The sequence below is a fragment of the Platichthys flesus genome, chromosome 6 (genome assembly GCF_949316205.1).
Source record: "Platichthys flesus chromosome 6, fPlaFle2.1, whole genome shotgun sequence".
NCBI lineage: Eukaryota > Metazoa > Chordata > Actinopteri > Pleuronectiformes > Pleuronectidae > Platichthys > Platichthys flesus.
Genome location: NC_084950.1, coordinates 17,551,352 through 17,575,903, shown reverse-complemented (window position 1 = coordinate 17,575,903; position 24,552 = coordinate 17,551,352). Strand labels below are relative to the sequence as shown.

The 24,552-nt window shown below is 42.3% G+C and overlaps 1 protein-coding gene across 1 annotated transcript in view; it reads right to left on the bottom strand.

Moving 5' to 3' along the window:
- LOC133955075 (PDZ domain-containing RING finger protein 4-like) overlaps nt 1–24,552 on the bottom strand; it is a 124,589-nt gene that overhangs the window by 11,531 nt on the left and 88,506 nt on the right. The window contains exons 3-4 of the mRNA XM_062389727.1: nt 7,076–7,329; nt 4,788–4,890 (exon numbers count right to left, since the gene is read on the bottom strand). Of these exons, the coding sequence (XP_062245711.1) occupies nt 4,788–4,890; nt 7,076–7,329 (357 nt within the window). The remainder of the gene's footprint in view (nt 1–4,787; nt 4,891–7,075; nt 7,330–24,552) is intronic.

The following is a 24,552-nucleotide window of genomic DNA, read 5'->3' as shown; positions in this document are numbered from 1 at the left end:
CGACTACCTGAACAAAGTAAGCTGCAAAAAATCAGTCATTAGCTATATTAAAAATGTTACTAATGAGCTTCTCCATTATTGTTGGTAGCAATATTATTAGTGGCACATCTCCTGATGCAACGGAGCAGTCATGGAGGTAATAGGAGCTACAGAGACAGGGCACATCGTGCATGCTAATATGATGTGAGGGATATCTGTGGGAAATACTGAAATCTCTAGCAATGTCTTGGAGACGTGAATCTACAAATAAACCACACAGATTAATTGCAAGACTGAGGCAAAGCAGAGATGTGAGTAGAGACTACATCATCCTTATCTAGCTCTGTGAATCAGGTTAATTATGACTAATAAATGTGCGGTAGACTTATGATCAGAGAAAATTGTTATCCACAATTACGGCATGTGGGATGAAACATCAAACCTGCGTGTGTGTGTGTGTGTGTGCAGCACAAACATGTAACCCTTTGCCATTACTAGACTTTTTTCTTCTTCTTGTTTTACGACAATACTGTGTAGAAAGAACACCCACTCATGCTCGGAAGCCTCCGTGAAAGAAGGCTATCTCCTTATCTATCGAACACACATTCACCACTCTCCGTCTCCCCTCTTTTCCTTTGATTTTTTCCCCTCCATCTTCCTGGCAAGCTCTCTGCCTCTCAGGCATGAGATTGCAGCGTGGCACAGGGACGAGAGCTGTCAGTAAATTAATGACTGCGATGGCGTGATTAGGAAGAAGATTGGCGCCTACCATCAAAGCACACTGGGTGCTGTCGTAATAATGGCGCCTTTGATTACCAGTAATAGAAAAAGCAGTCAAAAATGCTTGGATGGAAGAGTCGGAGGACTCTCTGAGCTTGGAGTACTTTTTTCTTTGTGTTGCCAGAACTCAATGAAACTAATCAAAGGAATGATTAGGAACATGCTGCAGCTCCATTTACAAATCAAGGGATCCAAGGAAATGTATTGTTTTCTTGTGTGGGAAATTCTATCTATGAGGGATGACCTGTTTTCAAACATAAAAAATTACAGAAACCTTATAATCTCCTGTACAGCATTTGTTTGGTTAGTTAGTTAATGATAAGCTGTCATAAATTGTGAGATTGTTATACCACAAAAATGTGTTGTTGATCACCCAGCCACATTTTAAAGATATATACAAATTTGGTTTCAAAATAATGCATAACTAAACAGTATTCTCTGCTCTGAAATGCTGGGGCTCTGCCCCATGGCTTGATCGGTAGATTTCATACTGACTCAAATGAAGCATACTATGAGTGAGTCCATTTTAACTGAACTTAACAGATTGGGTGTGAAAACACATTGCTCACTCCCAACCCCTTAAACAGGTTTTGGTTATGTAATGTCACACAACAAAAAAAAAACACCTGTTTAGTGAGTGGTGGATGACTGTAAGACTATGTCTTGTGTGGTGAGAGCTTTAAATTGAGAATGTGACTGACTTTCACATGCAGTCTACTTGAAACAGAGATAATAACAGTGGTGAAACAGAAACTGCATTCAGTTCAGCAAAGAATAAATAAAAAGACCTAGCTCGACTTTTTCCACAATGCAATACAAACATCATTTTGACAATTAAGCTGCTTTCAGACACACACTGAACTCTTGCTCCAGAGGAGGCGCATGTGTGAATGCAAATGTCAGAGTGAGAGCCTCCAGATTATCTGCCTAGTTTAACGACTGCAGAAGACACAGTCGAAGATGTCAAGAGAGTTTGTGGCAATTAGAGCCGACACTTGTGTCTGTGTGTTGTCAAGAAAATCACGTCATCTCCGCAGCAGCATATTATACACTACTTTGTGCCTCCGTCTGCTGCGCCCGGCTGCTCCACCTCTCACCTGAATATTAAGGAGGATTTGTTGGGGTTGTGAACACGTCTGTGGATAGAGCCTCCCGCTGCATTGTGCATGTGTGAAAGAAAAGTGCGGGTAAAGTCCGGACCCAATTCTCTGGACTTTATCTGCAGGTCATGTCGGAAAATTACTTTAGTAACTAGACTGTTTCATCCACCGTGGTGTAATTTGTCCTGCCTAAGTATTCTCTCTCTTCTCTGCAGCACCAGGAAAAATCCGTCAAAACAGCCACAAAGTTATGACCATCTTCACGGGCTGTCCTCATCATAGCTTTGGCTATAGGTTTGCATGTTCCTGCAAGGTTCATGGAGTTCTCATTTGGTGTCTGTTGCACATGAACATTAACTTTCATGCTCCCTCACATGCAAGCAGATACTGCCACAGATTGAGCTAATTCTGTGGGAGACACCGAACATCATCCAGAAAGAGCAATAGCTATGTGCAAGCCCACACCGTCCATTACTGCTGCACCATTATGTATACTTCACATTTGTACGTTTTACCTTGCAATCGTCGAAATGAAAAATTGAGTAATTATAGTTAAACAGTCTTGCATGACCTCCGACTCAACCAGCCTTCTTCAGATGTATTTCATGTCTCCTCTGTCCCTGAAGTAACAGAACCGCACCAGTGCATCCCTTTTTGTATTGACACTGAGCTGCTTTTGGTGTTAAAGCCCACACCTACCAAAACAAATGGCAAATAGATGGTAGATTGGGTGATAATTCTCTGAGGATTCATCACTATGAGTGACATTTACATTAGACAAACATCAGTGGTATGTGGTGATCCACGTGGCTACTTTGTCCAAGTACAACATCGCTATGTCAAAATCAAACTATCACACTTCTTTTTATTAATCCTCACAGCCTACAAGTATAACAAATACTATGGATGTGTATTTCACTGGCATGTGGCATCCCCCACCTCATCAGCCACTGTGCTCCAGGACTGTTGATTACTCTAACAGAAACATCAATACCCCGGGGGTATTAGAAATTAGATTTAGATGGTTTCTCTGTGATGTTAAAGCATACTGCCCACTCCCACTGTGCATTTTCATCAAACAAAGGTAATTTTAAGAAATGTCTTTCCTTCACTCGAGCTTCGTCTCTGTCAGCAGGGGGTTAGGGATTGGGTCGACCCTGAAAGCTTTTCAGTTTTTGTCTACCCCCCTGCCCCCTTGTGGCATTTTTCAGCTGACATACAGTAAGTAGGGCTGCATTAGTGAGTATCTAACCCCCAGAGCATGAAATAGAAAAAATGGAGCGAGCTACAAAGCATACACAGTATAATAGGATTTGTTAATAGCAATGAGGCATAAACAGAGGATTTCATACATTATATTTATTACGATTTGACACCAGGGCCTCTGCGATCCAAGTGGGTGCACAAATCTCTTCAGATGTGGAGAAACAGCTCGAGCTCAGTGGGTGGAAGCATTCAGAACAAATTCAAATGAAACAAACAGGGGGAGAGAGGGGGGAGCAATCATCATACATCAGGCCACTCTGAGGGCTCGTGCTGCCACCTCAGTGACTCCGAAATAAAGGATATTGGACCGACGCAGGGAGGGGCGACAGACTCTTGTTTACCTCCTCCCATCACCGTGGAGGAACCCGTGCATCTGCATGGAAATCGGCATCGGATCACCTGCAGCTGCTTGTTACTTACAGCCGAGTAGAGATGCAACAGCAAAGAAATGTGTTTCCATATTTGTTTTCCTCTACCAGCCCTGCCACTCAAACACACCTCACTTAATTGGCTTCGATTCTCAGAGTCGACCTGTTCGCTAGCGCTTTCTTCCGGAGTTGCGGAAGACAATTAACAAATTTCAGGTAACACTGTCTGGAGCTTTTCTGCTTTCTCTTTTTTACTTTGTCGGGAAATAAAAGCGGAAAACACATGGAGGTGTTGCATCATTACCAGGGGAACCGAGGGATTTTTCAAGCTGTCTGCAACGTGGCTGATCATCTGTTACCACTGTGCCCCTGGGATCTGTCTGTCGAGTCAATTAGTGTTAGCACCCTTCCACCAATTGATAAGCATCACTAAATCTCGAGTGTTGACCGAATGTGTGTCCGTTTTTTGCAGGGGTTAGGAAGGTGTGTCGTGTTTGCACATGTGTGTTACTCTGTATTAATGCTTTTGCTGTGTGTTTGCAGTCATTGCACCGATTCAGCCGTTTCACGGTCAACGCTGAAACAAATATTTGAAGGTTTTCTACTTTCTACAATTTCACAGTGACATCAAGACACCCAGAAGACACTGTGCTTGGACAAAAGTACACAACTCATGATGAAACCAAGACGGTTATGTTTTCATATTTGGTTTCTTTGTTTGGCAGAAGGTCTTCGATAAAACAAATTCTCTGAAACTTAGTGGGAGGATGGGTCAGGCCTAAACTTTGGCACTGATCCATAAAAAGGGGCGGATCCAGGAATTTTACGTTCTTTAATATACAGTACCAGGCATATTTAGGGCACCGAGATTTATGAGTGTGTGCAATTTGGTGCAGTTCAAATAAAACTCTTGATCTAGCTAATATATATGTGGGTAAAACTCGTTGGTCCTTGGGGGTTTGAACTCTTCCGAGTGCTATTCCAGTGTTTCTATGTTTCTATTTGTGTGTAGATGACAGAATGAGACTAAGCTAAGTTATCTGGCTGTAGCCTCATGTTTCATGAACAAATATTAAGTTGATATAAATTATTATATTAATTTCCCTCCCAGAATGAAAGCGGATTCAACCTAAATGCTCCGTCTATCTTTGGAACTTCTGACCCACATGTTTTATTTTTACGTATCTATCAACATGTGATTTAATATTTATCTGCTACAATTACCAACAATATCAGCCACGCCAATATATCCAACATGCTGGTTGGCAGCAGCGACGCCATGGGCGATTCTTACCTCGTATTCAAACTCCTCTGTCCTCTCTCCATCAGCAGGAATAGGGGAGAGGTAGTCTGTCCCTTCATAGAAATCCTGATCCATTGTATGGAGAGAGTGACAGCTGTCAGTGGAGACAGAAAGAGAGGGAGAGACAGACAGGGTGGGAGAAAGAGAAAGAGAGGTGGGCGTTAGCAAGATCCTACCCCCTCGTTTTTCCTTTAAACATGTCAATACTTGGAAGTGACAGGATTCCCTCGCCTTTGTCTTCGCTGGAATCTGAAGAATAAACGATTTGTCGAGAGCTTTCACTGCCACAGACGTGCGTGTGATAAAAGTACAGCCCTGGGTTAATAACAGCATATCCACATCATTTGCTTCCTGCTCTTGACAGACAAAACCCCCCACATTGTACATTGTCATTCTTTTATGCTTCCCTCACTCACTGAACAAAGCCGCATTGTGGGGTTCTAACAAGACGAGCCCCCTCAGTGCCACACATGATAATCGTCGTGGAGAAAAACTTCGAAAAAGGCGCTGTGTTTGAAATATGTCGAGTGATGCGTTCAAATGCCGTCTGACTCTCTGCACAGCACTGGAAAACTGTCTCGCCTCAACCGTCCAGTCACACAAGCGGGCTGGGAAACGTCTGAAGGATTTACACTCGGATCCCTCATTATTACACATATAACAACATTTGGCTCCGAGTGCAAGGAACACAATTCCAGTTTTACCGTCGAGCCTCAGACGTCAGCGTGACAAACATTTGCTGTATCTATAAAATCTGCTGTGTATTGAACTGTGCACCTGATCTCAGATGAAGGGAAGAAATTGTGAGTTTTACGGGACACATTGATTACACTTGGGTTCGGCCTCAGGCTGTAAGTATCCCACAAGCACACGTTGCACAGTGTTGCCTGGTTTTTTATTAGCCCATTTGCTTTAATCACCTTCCATGAGCCAAAATGGATACGCCAAGTAGCTCCAATTATGGCGAGAAGGCCCTGTGGGGAATAGTATGGTGATACTGTGAGATATATACACATGGCAATGATTTTGATGAAGTCATGTTACGGTGTTTTATACCTTGCTTGTAACCTCGACAATAACACACAGGTTTGATGATGTTTGTAATAATGAGCGACGCAGATGGAAGAGCCGACTGAAACTCCGTCTCAGAACGTGTGAGCGAGTCTCCAGTGACAGATGACGACGGAAACTCAGGATGTTGGACCATTGTTGGAATTAATTAACTACTGTACTGAACACACTTGGTTCACAGAGATAGTCCTGACACCCCGGCTCTGTGCTACGACGCTATTATTTCATTGTTTCAGTCCCAAGAGCTGAAACCCAGATCTTGCTTTGTGCTAAACTATTTTTGTTCTCAGAGTACTTCTCCTTTGAGATGAAAAGAATATTAATGAAAATGAAAGAAGAGGAGATAATGAACCTCTTTTTCTTGTGTTAGTTCTCAGGAAAACCTCCAGTTGATTCTCAAAATACTTTTAGACATTCTTCATTTTTCACAGTCACTTGAGGCTGTGACGGTTTTGGATGAATATGAATTATGTAAAAATATTATCACCTTCTTCCTTTCCATTCATCTTCTTAAGGATACATTTAAAATTAATACTTTATGCCACACGTACTGGGCACATTTTACACATACATTCTGCATTGATACTCAACTATAATCTTTCATTAGTCCCACGATGGGGATATTTGCTGTGTTGCAGCAGCAAAGAATATTGTCAAAAAACAGACATCTCTAAAAGTAATAAATAAGAAATGTGCAGTATAAACACAAGGAAATACAAAAATATATATAGAACATAAATAATACACAGTGTAAACAGAATATATAATTTGTTCTCTATAAAGTTGTGAAGGTCACTGAGAAAAAAATAATCTACATTTTTGAGAATCAACTATGCAACGGATTAGAAAGTTCATTTATATTTTACAGGCGTTCTGCATAATGCTAATTCTGTAAACACTGATATTTCTGCTTCATAGCTCGACGCCACCTCTCACTCATTTTTATTCCTTCTAATTACCATCAGTCAAAGTCAAAACAAGGTCACAACTACAAACTCTTTGTGGCAATGAAAAAAAACAATTTGTAGTAATTTCAGTAAGTAAAAATTACTTTTTTTTAAAACAACTTTTTTGTATCGTATTTTCGACCCAATAAAGTAGAAGTCACAATTATATTTATGAGTGCTGATTTACAGATATATAAAATACACATGTAATCTGTATTGATATCCAGTTTAGTAAAATAATACATTTCCTCCTGTACTAACCTGTCGGAGAGCAGGAAGGGACAGACGTCAGGCACAGGGGGGGTCGAAGGCCGCAGCTTTGCCAGCGCCACGATGTGTTCAAAGGTGATGTCGGTCTGAGTGCACACATCCACCACATGGATTTCCTGAAGGGGGCCGTGGGGCCGGCCGCTGGGCGTCCGCCTGATGACCTGCACCACGACGGGTTCCTTGGCACCACAGAAGGCCTCCAAGGTCGCCTCATGATTGGACTTGGACAGCTCCTTTCCATTCACCTGAGGAAGACAAGGAAACATATTGTGTGAGCACTTTTTTCAAAAACCTATATATGATGCCTGTTTGCAATAGGCAGAGTTGCTATGGGGACAGACAATCTTACTGGTTTAGATAAACTACAATGGGCAGAAGTAAAGAACCACAGTTTTCTGGGTGACTGACATAACCTGACAGTAGTTATTTATATGTTATACATGTGTACATCAAATATCTAATATAACTGATTGAGTCTCCCTACATATACTTTGAGTTAAAATTGTTAATTTTTATAAACTACATCTCCTGCATCAGCCCTCACAAAAACCTCTCATAACATATGAAGAGATCATTGCGCCCTCAGGGACATTTCCCCACACGGCTCCACACAGCTCTGCAATGTCTTCTGGACCGATGATCAAAAGGAAAATCTTTGTGGATACAATATTAGAAGTCAAACGCACAAAATTGCAGTCTGATGCAACAGTATCAGTGTGTTAGTTCAAAGCCCAGATGACCTCTGTTCTCTCGCTCTATCTTTAACCTCATCTTCACAGACTGAACGGGGTTTTCAGGCAGATTGAAAACAATTTGCACAGCTGGCTTATAAAGGAAATAATTGCTTCATTAAGCAGCATTCATTTCTGTAAAGGACACCCCACGGAGTGTGAATACCTCCGAATGGGCCGTGGTACAAACGCTGAAAGTACAGATTATAATTTAGATAACCGCAAAAAAAAAAAAAAGGGGTTGACACAGAATAATCACGTTTGTAATTGCATTTAAATGTGGTTTTGGAGTGCGGCGTTTTGCTCGCGCGGCAAAATGAAATGAGTTTCAATGATAACTCAACGAGTAAAAGAGAGCATTCATATTCACAAGTGTCTGCTGTGGAGAAATAGGAGCAGGGCGGACACAGTGAATCACAGCCTCTCGTCAGAATGAGACATACAAACCAAACACGTCGCCTAAAGTACCGTATACAACCTAAATACTTCAGCAGTCGACACTTTCAAGTAACGCTGGCTGTGTATGTGCGCCGCCTCTAAATGAACATTGAAGGCACAGAGGCCAACAGGGAATCCTTCCAGGGAAAGATTACATTTTTAACCCCAGATATTCCTCCACTCACTCTTCATCTTTGCGTAAGGCAAATCTGATATCGATTCAAAGAAAATCCCCTGATTGATCTTTTAATGTATGCTTCTTACAGTCTATGGGCTTTCCCTATAGACGAGTTAAGCTTTGATGCCATTACCATTGCGTGGCTCGCTGCGTGTGGTCTCTCTGACCACGCCAGGGACAGAAAACATGGTGGGGTCGGCTCTAATAAAGACACCGCCAAGACTAAAGGGAGATGTCAGGCTGCATTTTGGATTTAAAAACTATAACTACAGCAAAAAAGCAAAGCCACAAGCAGAGAGCAGACTCCAAACTGAATCCTATACACCTCTTATAATCACCACTTATAAATATGGAAGCTCTGAACATTGCTCTAACTTTACACTCACTGGAGTCCCTAGAATTTATTCTTCCAATTTAAGGTCCCCCACAAAGCTAATATCATTACCTGCTACCAGAACACACATAAAAGATATTTAAAATGTTATAATGGATATATAACCCAATAATAGTATTGTGTGTTTTTCTCATTCCTGGTTCCTTCCTGTGTGTGTGTGTGTGTGTGTGTGTGTGTGTGTGTGCGCGTGTGTGTGTTTTCCTGCACATGCCTCTGGAGACTGAGTGATGCCCTACAAAACTACAAACAACTTATTTTCACCACCATAACAGTAGCAATATCAAACTCCCTCAGCTCTTGTTGTGCTCCGACCTGCTCCCCTGCCTCCTGACGTGACCCTTGGTTGCAGCGATGTTGCATTAATCACCTGAGCGGGAGATAAACTGGGTCAACACAGCTCCTGAGGAACCGCAGGGCAATTTGGAGGAGAGAATAAAAACCCACCATGCAGTTCCCCTCATCCCTCACAACCGCTTTATTTGGCCACTCAGCACATTTAATACTCCAGCATTTACATTAGAATTTAAGTAGTGTATTAAAGAAACATGGAGCACTTTAATAATTAGCTTCTATAGTTCCTTTTGCTGTCTCTGTCTCTCTCTGGTCTTGTTTTGCTGCTTGTCTCCCGCTCCGCAGCCTAATCCTGGAGCAGGCAGCCGAGTGGAAACAAAGGAGTTGGACCAGACAAATGAGGCTGCCTATGGCGTATGACAGTCCCAGAGAAAAATGATCAAATTTCCCAGCTCTCCCTATGGTATAGCCTGTCCAGCCCAGGCTCCCCCTCCTCTTTCTCTTCCTAGCCTCGCTGTTTGCTGTAGTCATACTCCATGACCACAGTGAAACAATGAAATGAGTCATGAGGAGATGAAATACCCCCCTGGTGAACCCAAAATATATCAAAGGGGTTACGACTTCACTACCTGATTAACCCAACTGTGAAGTTTCTGAAACATAATTATTGCAGACCCGTGGATGTAGGGATGGAGGGAAGGATGGACTCGCGGATAACTATACCCCCTCGCAGTATATACCAGGGGAGAGTAAAAAAGGAAGAGAGAATGGAGTGTTGTTCTTCTATTCTCATCAGTGGTTTTCATGAGAGCCAGATGGAACAATTAATTCCCAATCAACAGGGGAATATTAAGTAGCCTTAACTCGTGCATGAGGGATTTTTCCATCCTCTTTGTGTCCTCTTTGGCTGATGTCTCTCCGGCTTAACAAACGTATTCAGTCGGTCGTGTGGACCCATAGTCACATCTGACAGATGGGACAGGCTTCTATGAGACTGGCTGCAGCTTCCGAGATAATCGCAGATATTTTCACTGAAGATCTTCCATCAGCACAGTCCTCGAGATGTCTAGTTACAGCTTAAGTCTCTGCAAAGTGAGCTAGGATACACCACAGGGCTAAAAAGGAAATTAAAGAGTAAACTTTAAGTTTGAGTTTTTGCTAAATTAAACATATTTCTAGTTGTAGTGACTTCCTCCAAGCTGTAGCCTCTTAAAGTTTCTTCGCACATATTGTTATGGGATTAATCACGCATAAACTATTCTCTTCAATCGCACAAATACATATTCATTCACGAGCACCTGCTGGTAAAAAATACCTGCGACAAATAATTTAGCAGCTGTAGAGTTTGTTGAATCCAACATATGCAGCTCCGCAGACGCTTCATGGCCACAACTGTTCCATATGCACTGAGTCAAAAGGAATTCTCTCATTGGTCTGAAGCAAATCGATGGAGATTATTCACGAGAGATCATTTGTTGGACAATTGGGCATGAAGATGATCAGGAAGAGTTGGGAGGAAACGTTTGCAGGGATGGAGGAGCTGGACCAAGACACATCTGCTGGCTGTTTGCTCATGGATATGCCGCAGCTGTAGCCCAGAAGAGAAATTTGTTTTCATTCAAAGCCCCCCCCCGAGACAACCACAAGCTTTCTCTAAACAAATGCAGCAAACCAGCTTAGTCGAGTGTAACTAAAGGATGAAAAGTCTTTCTCTTTTTCCCTCACACTCTCCGTGGCAGGGTCCCATATTGACAAAGATATTGGGAAATTGTGTAACTGTGACGCAGCTGAGTGCTTAAAGTCTCCACTTTGGTAAATATCTCACGTCACTTTAAGCTGTTCAGAGCCGCTTTCAGGAAAACAAACTTCACCAAAAGGGGCTGTTTTTTTTAAATATACGAGCCTGAAGCAAAACTCAGTCGCGAACATTCTCCTTGTCCGTGTCCCATCTTATCATTGTTCCTGCAGGTATATGAGGAAGAGGAGGAGAGAACAAAAACGCGGCAGCTTAGCCGGACTCCTCAGGCGACTCCTCTGTCACTGCTTTTTTTCTCATTGACTGCTGCCTCCCATCAATATCTCAGATGACCGAGGGCAGGATATAGTGACAGTGGTAGTAAAGCGGGGGCCGGTTTATCTGTTAAGACGTCAACTTCAGCCACATGCGATGCCGCTACTGCTGTGGGACCACGTCTGTGGCAGGAGACAAAGACACCGCCGGCAGCTTGCAGGGGATTACTGATATAAGTGATTGATGTACCTCGTCTGTAAGGAGAAAAGGCAGCCTCGGGCAGTACACTCTAATAGTCCATTAGCTTTTTTATGCTTTCGAATTAACCGCACACATTGCTTTATGACTTGCATGTGGCCCTTTGAATCTTAATGAAATGTTTTTGCATTCAATTTTATGGAGTTTACGCGGCACACTGGGAGAAAATGTTTGTCTTCCCTCGTATTGCTGTTTAACTGGAAATGTGGCAAAATGAATGAAGCAAGGTCGTTCCTTCTACTTCAGCTGCACAGACAAGCAGATAAGGATTTCTAGCAGAGGTAGAAAGAGCAATCACATGCTCTTATTTTACCAACGCGTCTAACCTTGGGTGTTGAGTGCAAAGGGATGTGTTATGCTCAGACTTCAAAACAGCAGGTTTGCATGTATCACAGTTTAGAAACTTTCTGATAGCAGTCTCTCTGTTGAACCTCTGACTGAAACAATAAATTGTATCTTCTTAAAATACGTATTGATTGGCTAAACACTTGGAAAGCTTCCAAGGGGCAAAACACCCAGCACTGGTGAGCACTGCCTCTGAGCAGAGTGGAGGTTCTGAGAGCAAACTGTAGAAACTTTACAACAATTAACTCAAACTATCTAGGTAACAATCCAACTGATTGGATTTAGAAACTTTTCAAATCCATCTGTACATGTTGAAGTTTGATTCTGGTCCATGAGACATTTGTAGCAACAGAGATTACAGCAGGACATCTCTGTTGACAGTCTACATATATACATATAAAGTTCCACATCAGCGACTGGCTGGTGATTCAAATTTAACATTTCGTACATGAGAGATGTGCTCATTTACTCATGTAACTGAAAGCAAATAGGAAAATTTCCCAGAATGTTGAACTGTTCTTCTTCCACAGGTTTTTTCGATGAGGTAGCTGCAGAGCAACTTTACATCCCTGGTCGAATGTTTCATCCTTGAAGTCATAGGTTTACGGTGGTCTTTACGGTTTTATATGCCAGAGAGTGGTTTGATGACTTGATTTGGCTTCTTTTATCACGGCCCATGCTCTGAACTGTTAGGTCACCAGAGCACCACTTGAAAGTTGTGGCTGGTTTCTTTCTTGCTCGTCTTTTGTACTTAAAATGTATGCCCATCAGAAATCAGAAATGCATGACCTCCTACTCTCTTACCATCATCTATGCAGAAAATGAACGAGTCTTCCAGGACCCTGAATGTCAAAAATAAATCTTTCTTCACTTACTCGACTCTTTATTGATTTCCCAACTGTAACAATACAGCTGAGGACAGTGAGGCAGCTGCTGCTCACTGCTGACTGACTGCTGGATCTTCTACGCTGCAGCTACTTCATCAGCATGATGCAATTCTGCCTCTCGGCATGTGAACCTTGATATGATTTTTCATGAATAAAAAAAAAAGAACTATATACAAGTGGAAATGTCATTAAATAGTACCTGAGATGATTCCCAAAGCAGGAAGGATGTCAGCGTGGCTGCTACCTCGTCGTCTCGCTGAGCAAAAACGGCTTCAGTTCACTTTAACACCCAAATGTCTCATTTCAATAATAAGTGTCAGAATAAAATATGGGCCAAGGTCCGCTAAAGTACAGCCCTTATGACTGCATAAATCACTGGCAGACAGTCAGCGCTACTGTCTGAGCAACTCAGGCACTGCTCCGGTGGCAGGGAACTGGGAGAGAGAGAGAGAGAGAGAGAGAGAGAGAGAGAGAGAATGCCACTGGGGAAATCTGACAATGCCCTCAACATCTATACATGAACCAATGGAACGCCTCCTTTAACCCCTCCAACCACATAAAACACACCACACAAGGCCCTGGGCTATTTTTCACATTTAAGGCCCCGCACTCTGCTGTGGAGTTTTTATGTCTGTAGAACATTTGATGAATTCTGCCAATTTTCTTCTCTGAGCACCAATCTTGGGTGGAGCACTCCCTTTATTGCGCAACCCGTTCAAAGTGTATCACCTCTTTTACTCCGTCCTGGAATTCATTGTCCGTCTAGTTACATACGTTTATTATCCAATTTCTTGCCGTAATCTCTCAGTGCAAGGACACCTTTTACAAAAAAGGACAAAAACAGAAAAGATCTTTAGCGAACATTCAATGTCAAATGTGTTGAGGAGCAGATGTGGTGAACTACCAGCAGCACCATGCCTCTCACTTCCTTCTTTACACTTGTGCTGGTCTGCTGTGTCGGGCAGTAAGTAATGTAGTATTGTGAGATAATTGTCCTCTCCTAGTTGGGCTGGATTATGAAATTCTGCAGTGGATTCTGGGACTGGTGAAGGCGGCTGGGTGCTAAATTAATCAGCTTGTTCAAGGTTAATGGTACATGCCAAGTATATTTGTTAAAGGGATTTAGAAATGCACAGTTAATCTCTGTGCTTAACTTTAAGATCTTGCCATCTTGGAGTGAGATTTAATGTAAAACGGAGAGAGAAATTGAATTAGAGTGAAAGCAGGCTCTTGGGTGGATGAAGAACTAATGGATGAACAGCCTCCTCCTCTGTGGTAACTAGTAATTGGTTTGGGGGGAGCAGAGGGGAGGGGGGAGCTGAATTCTTTGTGCTTTGCAGATCAGCAAAATGGCCTGACTGGTGTGAAAAGAGGGTTGTAAGGAGTAATGGTGCCATCCCTATGCTGACTGAATAAAATCAAGAGGGTACTGCCATGGAACACTCTTCATGCACTGAGGGAGCGCATGAAAGCAAGAACAGCAAAGAGAAGAGTTTTGTACAATATTTAAGGATTTTGTACATATTATCCTGATATTCAGGTTTATCATTTTAATCTGGGTTATTACTTGAAAAAGTGTACACAGTTTTCCTCAAACTATCCTTTTCAGCTCCTGTCTCTTTAAGGCCCCTCTCCCGATAAAGCCCAGTCCTCTCTGATTGGCCAACTGGCCCACTCTGTTGTAATTGATCAAACGCTTCCAGCGCTTGTAGAAAATGTCAGCCATTGCTCTTGCTTTACGTAGATCTGTTAGGTGACATGCCAGACTAGCTGCTAGGCCCTGATCATCCAAATGTGGGGAATTGTGAAGTTGCATGGCAGCACAATGATGCGAAGGTATCGGCCGTAGTACAAACGAGGTGTTTCACGAGCTTCAGAGTGTTTACGGTGGTAGAGAGGGACTGCCTTCACTACGGCTTTTTAACTTTATATAGCTTTACACACCCCAAAAGAACCTATAACACGCTAGAGGAGAGAAGAGCTGGAAAAGCATGAGGCGTTTCATTTAAAAATGCACAAAATACAAACCAAAAGATTCAAAAGCACCACAAACGTTCTTCGGTCCCATTCTACCCTCGACAAGAAATGGAGCCAATGAAATTGTCAAAGGATCAATCCAGTTTATGACAACTCTGGTCTGAGATTTGGTTATAATTTCTATCAGTAATGATAATTGTCCACACCAAAGCAATAGCTAACATCTGGTGATGCGGCAACATGAGTCCAGCAAAGTGTGATGGAGCAAAAAATATAACCATGTGGATAATTAGACAGGTTGTAAACAAGCCTTTTTGGGAAATGGGGTAATTTGGTTTGAGAAAAATAGAACCACTCTAGTCTCTGCCATTTAAATATGAAGCTACAGCCATTCTCCTTCTGGCCCAGCCAAGAAATAGACAGGCATCACAAAAACATTTTTACACAATTTTTGTAAAGCTTAAACAATGAATTCAAGGTGGCAGCACCAAACATATAAATTATAATACTTTATTACACAGGCCAACAGTGTGTGCATACAGCTATGACAGGATGCGATGCAATGTAGGATGCAGGTGGGTTGGCACAGTAGCAGATTCCACTAGCGATGCCATTGAAAACCAGGCCCAGTTTATTCAGTGAGACTTTGAACTTGGTAAATTGTTTCCTTCACATTATAAACACCATTTCTGGCAGCAGAGGCAATTAGCACTGGATAAGCACTATTTACATAATGCCAGACAGACTCATGATCACAACAAAGGTGTCTCGTCCGACTTCCCCTTCCCTCCCCTCTCCAACTGGCTTTGTCTGCCAGGCTGTTGCACGGTCGCTGGGTGTGAGAGTGAGAGTGGAGGTCAGATGGTGGCATGTGGAGCTTTGACAGGGCAAATAATAAACTGGGCGGGTTTGAAAGGTCAGTCAGGACCCCCGCGGCTGGCAACTGATCTGCCTGTTAGCCATTAACTGGCTGCCAGTTCAGGTGGGGTCTCAGGGAAGGTAGAAAAGCAACAAAAAGCAAGACAGGGAAATTGGAAAAGAGGAGAAAGATAAAACAAATAGCTAGAAGGCATTTCAAATTCTTCAACACGGTAGCTCCTGGAGGTACAATCGACATTGTGTGTGTGTTTTGTGCATGAGGCTGATGGTTTCAACACTTTCCTCCGAGGCAAATAGAGTATTTGGTGTCCCATCACAAACCCCAACAAAGGACTTGACAAGAGAGAAGGCTGGTAAAATCAAGACTGCCTCAGCGAGCAGGGTCTGTCAATTCTGCCGATGTCAAAGTGAACAAAAGGACAGGATTACTGATGATAGCATGAGGCTGCGAGGGCTGAACTCTCATTAAAGCTTTCTTTGAACCAAACCTGTGCTCAAATCTTCAAACCTAATTCAAACACACACAAAAAGGTGGAGAGAAAGCAAAGCTGGGTGGATGTGTGGCAGGTAAATGGCTGGTGTTTTTAGATGAAATGTCAGGTCCATGGATTTACAGGATTATAAGGCCTCTCCGGTGAGCCAAATCAGTAAATGCAAGGTTATTGACTTCAGAGCACTCAGCAAAGAACAACACCACAGGGATCAAGCTAACATACTGCAAATACTGCCAAATCTTTGATTTTACAAAGAGCAATTTCAGAAGTACCGTAATTATGTTCCCGTGGTAAACAACAATCCAAACTCCAGCAGTAAAAATCTGTAATTGTGCCTCTTAGATGTGAAGACCACAAATTAAACATTTCGGTGTGACAGAGAATACAGCACATGGCACAGAAGAGAGCAAAAGACAACTAGAATAACCACACTGCAGTTGTATGCCTTCGCTAACCAATTCAGCTTCCACATACAGTTTTCTTCTAGACTCATGAAGTCAGCATGACCTTGGACCACTCAAATCTAACCAGTTAATCTTTGAGTCGTTATGACAACTGGTCAAAATTAAATTTGAAGAAAGTCCCTAAATGTCCCTGAGATGTTGCATTCAAAAGGCCTGAATGTGTTTTGTTAGGTCAAAGTGAACTTGACATTGAAGATATTCCCTCAAGGCATTCTTGAGATAATGTGTTCAAAACATGACGATGGATGAGTAAACCCAAACCCAAAATGCTCCTGCGCTATGCCTGTGCACAAAGGCATAAAAAAAAACCACCTTGAAAAAGTGTTCCCAGCTGAAGGACAAAGCAGTAAATAAGAGTCAAACTTCCAATGAAAGCAGAGCTGTCCAATTAGGACGGCATTTACAATGAGACAGTGATGAAGTTGCTGATGATAATCTTATCCTTGTAAAGAGCAGAGGCACAATGCATGATTAAAAGGAGGGACATTATCTCAGAAGAGTGATCGCGAGTGTAATCAATCTACTCCATGGCTCCCCCGCTGCGTTGCTCATGGCACCGCGAAACAAGTGCAAGCAAGAGGTTGGGAAAGTCGATGTCTGTGGTTTTCTGTCAGGCCACTCGACTCTCACTCCTTGTCACATCAATAGACAAAAGGAATTCAAAGCTTCCCTCTGTGTCCTGATTAAACAGCTGGAACAGGGGGAAACAGAAAAGACAGGAGCTACTGGGTACGTCAACCAGAGATACAGGGAAAGATATGAAACTCTCATGACTCAAACTGGCCCAGTTAATCCTTCACCGAAACAAGTCCGACCCGTCAGTTCTTCCGGGTCATATGAGATCAAAATTGCATCACGTCAGGCAGTAAGTTTATGGGTATTTTCAAATGTGGGCTTTAACACATTTGCATTTTTGATGATATATTTCATCCATTTCTTAACTTCATTTTGATTTAAGTTGTTCACTGCTGCCATTTCCCCATAACAAGATAATGCGCAGCTCTACAAGCCAATAAGAATTGCATCTGGTTTCTCCGTCAAAACTGGATAACCAATAGTTGGCCAGAAGCGGAGTTTTCTTTGGAAGGGTAAGAGTGTTAAATAACTTGTATTGGTAACTGCAACTTAAAGGCAAGTTTTCATCATAGTTGTTTTGAAGAGCAGGGACTTCTTTGGGACCATGTGTGTGGTTTTGACAGTTATATGAGCCACCAGTGAAAGTGAGGAAGCAGCAGTGTGGCTGCCAACACAGACAGATGTGTCCTGATCTGGGTGAGGAGTAAAAACTGTGACAGCAGATGCATGCACATCATGATACATATTTTGCAGGTTTGGACTCCTGGCTGATGGACTATGTGCCGCACAGTATTCCCCTACCCTCTCCCTACTTTTCCTTTCTGGTGCTACTTTAACTTAAATTCCAAAAAGCAAAACGCTTCTTGAGGGCTACATCCCCTTACTTCAACATGGTGCCAAGGTCGATTATTCACAGATTTCAAGATGTGATTATCTGGCTTTTGTGCCTTATTTTAGTCAAATTCAGTTGTACCCGGTGCACATTTATTTTCTGTCCAGTTCCTCAGACACAGGCATCACATTCTTACTCCTATTAGTGAACAGTAATATAAAACACTATGAGAAAACGTACTTTCAAGCGATAAGCAACGGCTAAGTGAATGCCTCATACAAAATGAAGGTTGTCGAGCTCACCTGCCTTGGTGTCCATGAGCAGGAATTAAGTAGCCTCTCATAGAAATTACAACAGCGTCAGCCGGTGTATTTGGAAAGGAATGAAACACCTGTCAAATCATGTTTAAATGACCTGACGCTCTGCACCGCAAATGAGCTGTAACATTACTTTGCTCTTGATGGAGAATACATTAATGAAAAAGTAGTCCACCTGGCAACTGTAATGTATGCACAAAAAAGAAAAGAAAGAAGAAACAAACCCATCTTGATAAACAACACCTGGCGCCGCTGTTGTTTGTAGAGAGGAACGATTCACAGGCAAAGGTCCTGATTAATGACTCTGCCATCGATAGAAGTTTCTCCAAATGAGGGAAGAGAAAATGTGTTGATGAACATATTGAGGTGGTGGACGAGCTCCGGAGACGCACTTATTAGCTGGCACTTCAGAAATATTTTGAGCTCGCAGATGACTGCACTGTATCCACTGATTGGGCAAATAGACGGGAGGCTGGTAATGTGGTAATGGTATGCGGGCGAGGTGGTGGCAATGGTGGTGGTTGGGAAAGGGGAGGGGGGGGGGGTCTTCGCACTGCCATGGAAACCATAAGTAGGCCATGTGTGTGCCGTGTGTTTGGTGTCACCCGCTTCATAAGGCCTGTGCTCCTATGGCTAATGGGTGTAATAAAGGATTGTTCATGCCGGAGTCCGCTCATTTATTCTCATTCCTGAGAATGCGAGGGGAGTGCTGCAGCAATCTGCCCCTTAACACTGGTTAATTCCACAGCAGATCTATAGTCCAACTGTGTCAACTGATGTCCCACTGAGGTATACACACACACAGACGTAGAATCAACCGCAGTAGTATCTGTACAACAAGATTACAATTTAATGAGTTAGCAAGTGCAATCCCAGGCATGGGTTTGGATCCCAATGAAGCTTATACCCAGAGCCCACACCTGGACCACCCAGGCTGCAGAGGGGCTGTCATCTTTCCTGGCTCGGAGACAGGAACAGGTCACTTGTGGCTGCGGTGGTGAGGAGAGACGCTCCTGCCAAACAGAAATGACAGCTGCTTGGCCTCCCCAGCACATAGTGTGTGGTGTGAGGGGTAATGAAGCCAGGAGAACGATACTGGAGGAAGAGAACAGCCTTCTTCATGGGTTCTGGTTTTATTTCCATTGCTATGGTGGTCTCTGCACACATTAGTGAGACGTTTCCTGGAATTATATTATAGCCGTAATTTGAATTTCATCAATTTTCCAAGATCCACGTACATTTATGCGGTGCTAGCACTGCTATTTATGATAACACATCCAGTAAATGTATAAACTACTGTCAAGTCTGTGGTACTGTATCAAAATAAACAACTGGATTATGCACAATTGACAGAGAGAATCGGATCTACCAAGGTCCAATCAGAGGTTAGCTGAGCAATTTAGGGAGCATGCTGAAGAATTTAGTATAACATATGTCCTGTCCTAATCACTTACATGGGCTTGGTCTACCTATGTACCAACTACAGGCACAGTTATTGACACAAGTTCAAACGCGCAAAAGTAACATCTTCGTCCTTCAAATCTTATATTGATGTAGACAAAGACTTTTTGTCTACGTCAAAGTTCTATTGTTTAAAGCTGTCTCAACTTCAAGTGGTCTGAAAGTCTGATCCATCCAATCACACTGCAACTGAACCGGGTCATTGTTCAGTTTGATGTGGACCAAGACCACTTCTTTTGGTCTAACAAAATTTTGGTCCACTGCATGTGATGCAGACATAAACTATACGACAAAGCCATTTAATAAGCTGGAAGCTCTTTTTGAGCACCAACAGTTTTGCTCCTCGAAGGTCTGAAACATTAAGGTCATTTTTTACTGCAATAACTTGTAACAGTCTCATTTTCTCCGTCTCCCCCTCTTCCGCTCCCCTATTGTACATTTCCCTTATTTCTCTCCCGCCACTGACGGATGCCTAATTGTGGCACAGCCCTGCCAAGTGCAAGGCGCAAGGACGCTGAAGCTATTAGTCATACGAAGGCAGCGCTGCATCCTCTGACCCCATCACACTCCATGCTGCAGACACAAGCTCCAAAGCTAGACACCTCGAGCAGAGGAAGTCTAAGAAGTGAGCCACAGCAGCGGGGTGCGGCCCAACACACTGAAGTGGACTCTTTTTTTGTTCCTCGTCTGCCGGACGGTGTGTGGTTTTGGCAAGCGATTAGGTTCATTTATACCACGGCAGCCGTTTGGCAAGGATCCCTGCTCCATGTGGAGCCAATGTAACACTAGAATGAAACCAAATGGCTCTCTCTATTGGAAGGCAGTGGAGGGGGGGCTGTTGGTGGAGGGCATCTGCTCAACATTTACCTAGTGTTTTATAATTAGATGAGCGCAACTGCTTGGTAGCAAAGCGTCTGTTCCACTGTGATTCTCTGATAACAATTCTATGAGTTGGAAACAGGCGGAGGAGGCCTGGAAGCCGAGACAATTAGTGAAGGTAATAAAAAATGAACCATATTGCGAGAGAAGGGAAATCGGTGTTCAAAACATACAAACTGGTGGCAGGGTGAAAGTTGGTCATGACAAATGCTAATTGGTCCTAAGCAGCAGTAGGGCAACCTGTTTAAGCCTGCTCACATCTGGCACTCTGGGATTTCTCTTCCAATCTGTTTCACGCATTTCATTTTCTGCCAAAGGATAAAAGGGCGCAGAAATAGAGAAATATAATTATTCTAGACAACAAAAACTACAACACAAACTACCCCACCTCCATCCCACTGGTTTGTGGAAGTGCTTCATTCACAGTTTAGGATCAGCTATATGACAGTTGCAGGAAAACAGGTGGAACTGTTTACATTAATTAATGATGGCTCGCTTTAATTTAGGTGCGACAGTAAATCAGTGGAAACCGTCAGCATGCATAAAAGATGTCCACAAAGATAAGTGTTAACAGTTTTGCATCTTTACGAGCAACTCCATGTTCCACAAGCAACACAAAATGGTCTATAAAATATCTAAAGCTGCTGCGGCCATACTTCAATTATGGCTGAGATTAGAGCCTGACAGATATGGATTTCAACTGTCTGACTCCTTAGACATCATATGAAATGCTTATGGCAAAGAAATATAACTGAGACAGAGATTTTTTTTTCCAGTCTAACCATAAACCTACTCATAAGTAACTAAAAATTAAAAGAAGAAAAGGATATAATCAAAGTATAGAACTAATGATACATATTTTTTCACATACAATGTAAATATGTCTTCCGTTTATATCCTGTAAAATAAAAGTGTTCATATCTGCGTATTGCTGACAAAACTAAACCCAGATACCAATGGGTGTTTGAGGGGCTTATATTGTCAGATTATATTGATCATCGATAAATCGTTCAGCTCCAAGTTTACCATGCGTCAGTTCAGCAGTTTAATCTTCATGACTTTGTTTAAAGCCTTTTATAGTTTCTGTTAGGTTAACATTTTGTTAAAAAGTATTTTCTTTCCTGCCATGAGTTGAGCAACGGCACGTTTATCTCAGTTAATACAAAGAGTCACAGGCAGTTTCTTGACCTTTAGTTTCCCCTCTCACATTTAGTTCTACAGAAGGATTAAAGTAATACAATCTCATGTGTAAAGTAATATTTAATGGCTCTTGCTTTATATTTCACCTAGACATGAGCATCTAACCTCTTATCTAACCTATTTCACAAATTATAGACCTGTACTTGACTTTACTGCTCAATTTTATGAAAGGAAACTCGAGCAGCAGGTTTTCTGGATGGAGTTTAATGCTCCAGAATCCGTTAAAATGCAGTTCCCTAATGGAAAACAGCACACTGCAATTTATGGTCCTTGGCTAATGGACATTTAGCACTTATGAGTAGAATATATTTAGCATGGGGAACTGTGAATGAACCAACCTGTGCATCCTGCGGATAATCATTAATAGATATGCTGCTTTAGCAATTTCACACACTCGTGCTACGGTCAGGATTTGTCTCTTCAGAGATGCTAAAACTCTTCTCTCACCTTATTTCTTATTTGAAGTCACCTAAACTGTGACTTACTGTGCTGTAAGTGCTGCCGGGGAAGATCCATGTGTGATAATCTCACAGATGGTTGGTTTTCACAATTCATCCAAACATTGTTCCATAAAGAGGCTGAACATGGACGCCAGTCATACTATTTATAACCAAAGGGAACTGCATTCCAAGCATACATTTTAGCTTTATACGCTGACTGTGTATAAACAATGGATGTGAATGTGTCAGGAATGTGAAGCCAATGCAGAAGATGGCGTCTCCACTTGTTGCAAGAAGAGGGACATTTCTGTAGAAGTCTATGAGAAGATGAATTTAGTTTATGTCTCAATTACTATAGTTTCAAGTCTTCTTCGATACAGCATTATGTTCCTTTATTAAGTAAATCCTTCATAGTAAAATTGACAATAAAACGTGGATTGCACAGGGCTAATTTTTCGTATCGTGAAACCTAATTGAACCCTTATCCGAAACACATTTAGTATATTCTGTCCAAACTAAGCCTAATGTTTTCCCAAATTACAGGCACAAGCAGAGGATAGCAAACCCGCCCACATGACCGAACCCGAACTAAGCCCAAATGTCATTCTCATTTGATCTTAACCCAGCCAGACCAGGTCAGGTATCAACTAAAAAATACCATACGTATCTTTATAGCAGCAGATAAGCAGCCATACTGAAAATGGTGAGAATGCCAAACTTGAGGCTTCAAAACGGCACCTCACAAACCAATGGGTTACAGTGGGCTTCCACTTAGTTTGCTACTACATTATATTACACAATGATATAGCCTCCCTTTAGTGAATATAAATTTCTGTTGAGGTATGCTAATCATTTCAGTGAACACAACCACCATGCAACTTCTGTATTAATTAACATTTCATGTACAAGACGTAGGACCTTTGAAGGCATAAGAAGACCTGGAAGAAAATGTTACATTCACCCGGGGGCCGTCACTGAGCTGCAGACTTGTCAGACAAAGGCAGAGAGGAAAACTACCAAATTCATTCCCAAAAGCAAACAAACAAGTGTGATAGATTTTCCCCAAGCAACTGGGATATTTCCAGACGCCGTGTTTCCTGAAATACAACCGTCTCCCTGGAGCTGGGAAATCTAGTGCAGAGACACGCACCGTGGCTCCCCTCACGAGACTACACAAACACATAAACACACAGAAGTGTCAAGTGGGAGCTCTCTCCTTGCTCCTTGTCCTTTTTCTAAACACAGCATTCTGTCAGTTCCCCGATGAATCGCAGCCCTCAGGTGAAGGAGGCATCCCATCCTCATCCCACCCCCTTTCTCCCTCTCTCTCTTAAAACATGCTCGGCTATTGATTAATTCACAAACTTAAATGCACTCGCTGTATAAAAACAGACATTTGTGTATTGATTATTCCTCAGCCATTCCCTCAGGCTGCTTCAGTTCCGAGGCACGCCTCTGAGGAAAGCGCTGTTTTTAAATCAAATTCACTTTTCTCCTGAGTCAATATCAGACCTTTCAATGTGACCAGATGCAGTGTATATAACTTACATGAATCACAGACCTTGTTCACGGTGAAATAAAAGTGTAATTTCCCTGATGAGTGTGTTTGGCTGCAGCTTTAACAATTCAGCACATTCCTCTGTGTGTCTGTGTCATGACAGCAGCCGCTCCCACCTCCCATTTGAAAAGCGACGGAGAGAAAGTGACACGGACCGATGACACTTGGAGTAAGTGACGTGCCAGTGACACTAATAGACTACCACTCAGCGCGCCCCTGACATTATGCAGTCTTTGTCTTGTCTTTCTTGATCCGTGTGTCTCTCACAGACAAGTTGCACCACAGGACAGTCAGACTGACAAAGGCAGAGTCAGAACCTGCACCGCGAGCCTCAAACTTTATCTACTGTTACTTTTTAGCAAATTAAGAGTCGCAAAGAATGTTTTACACATGTTGAAAAATGCTTTATATATATTTGGTATTCAATAGGGGAATCCAAAATCCAAACTATTAATTCATGAATCCAACACAAAAATACAAAATCGCTTGTTTTTATGTGAAAATCTAAAATAGGAAATGAAAAAGACCAAATTTGTCAGCTGAAGGTAACACTGAAAAAAGAAGGTTTCATTAAAAACTGCTCCTATGGAGCAAGTTAACATTTCCATATCGTCGATAACCTCCATCGCTAGTTTGAAGTTTTATTTAACACAGCATGATGTTTATTTATAAAATGATGGTCACATTTAGAGTCCAATAGGCGATAAAGCAAAGTACAGGATATAGGGGTCAGTTAAAAAATTCGAAATGAGGCAAACCCATCATGAATAATTAATGGGAGGTAAACGCTTCCCTTCTTAGTCGGCAACTCTTTATGACTTCAGCCCAAACTGGGAAATTTGGTTTGCACAAGTGCAT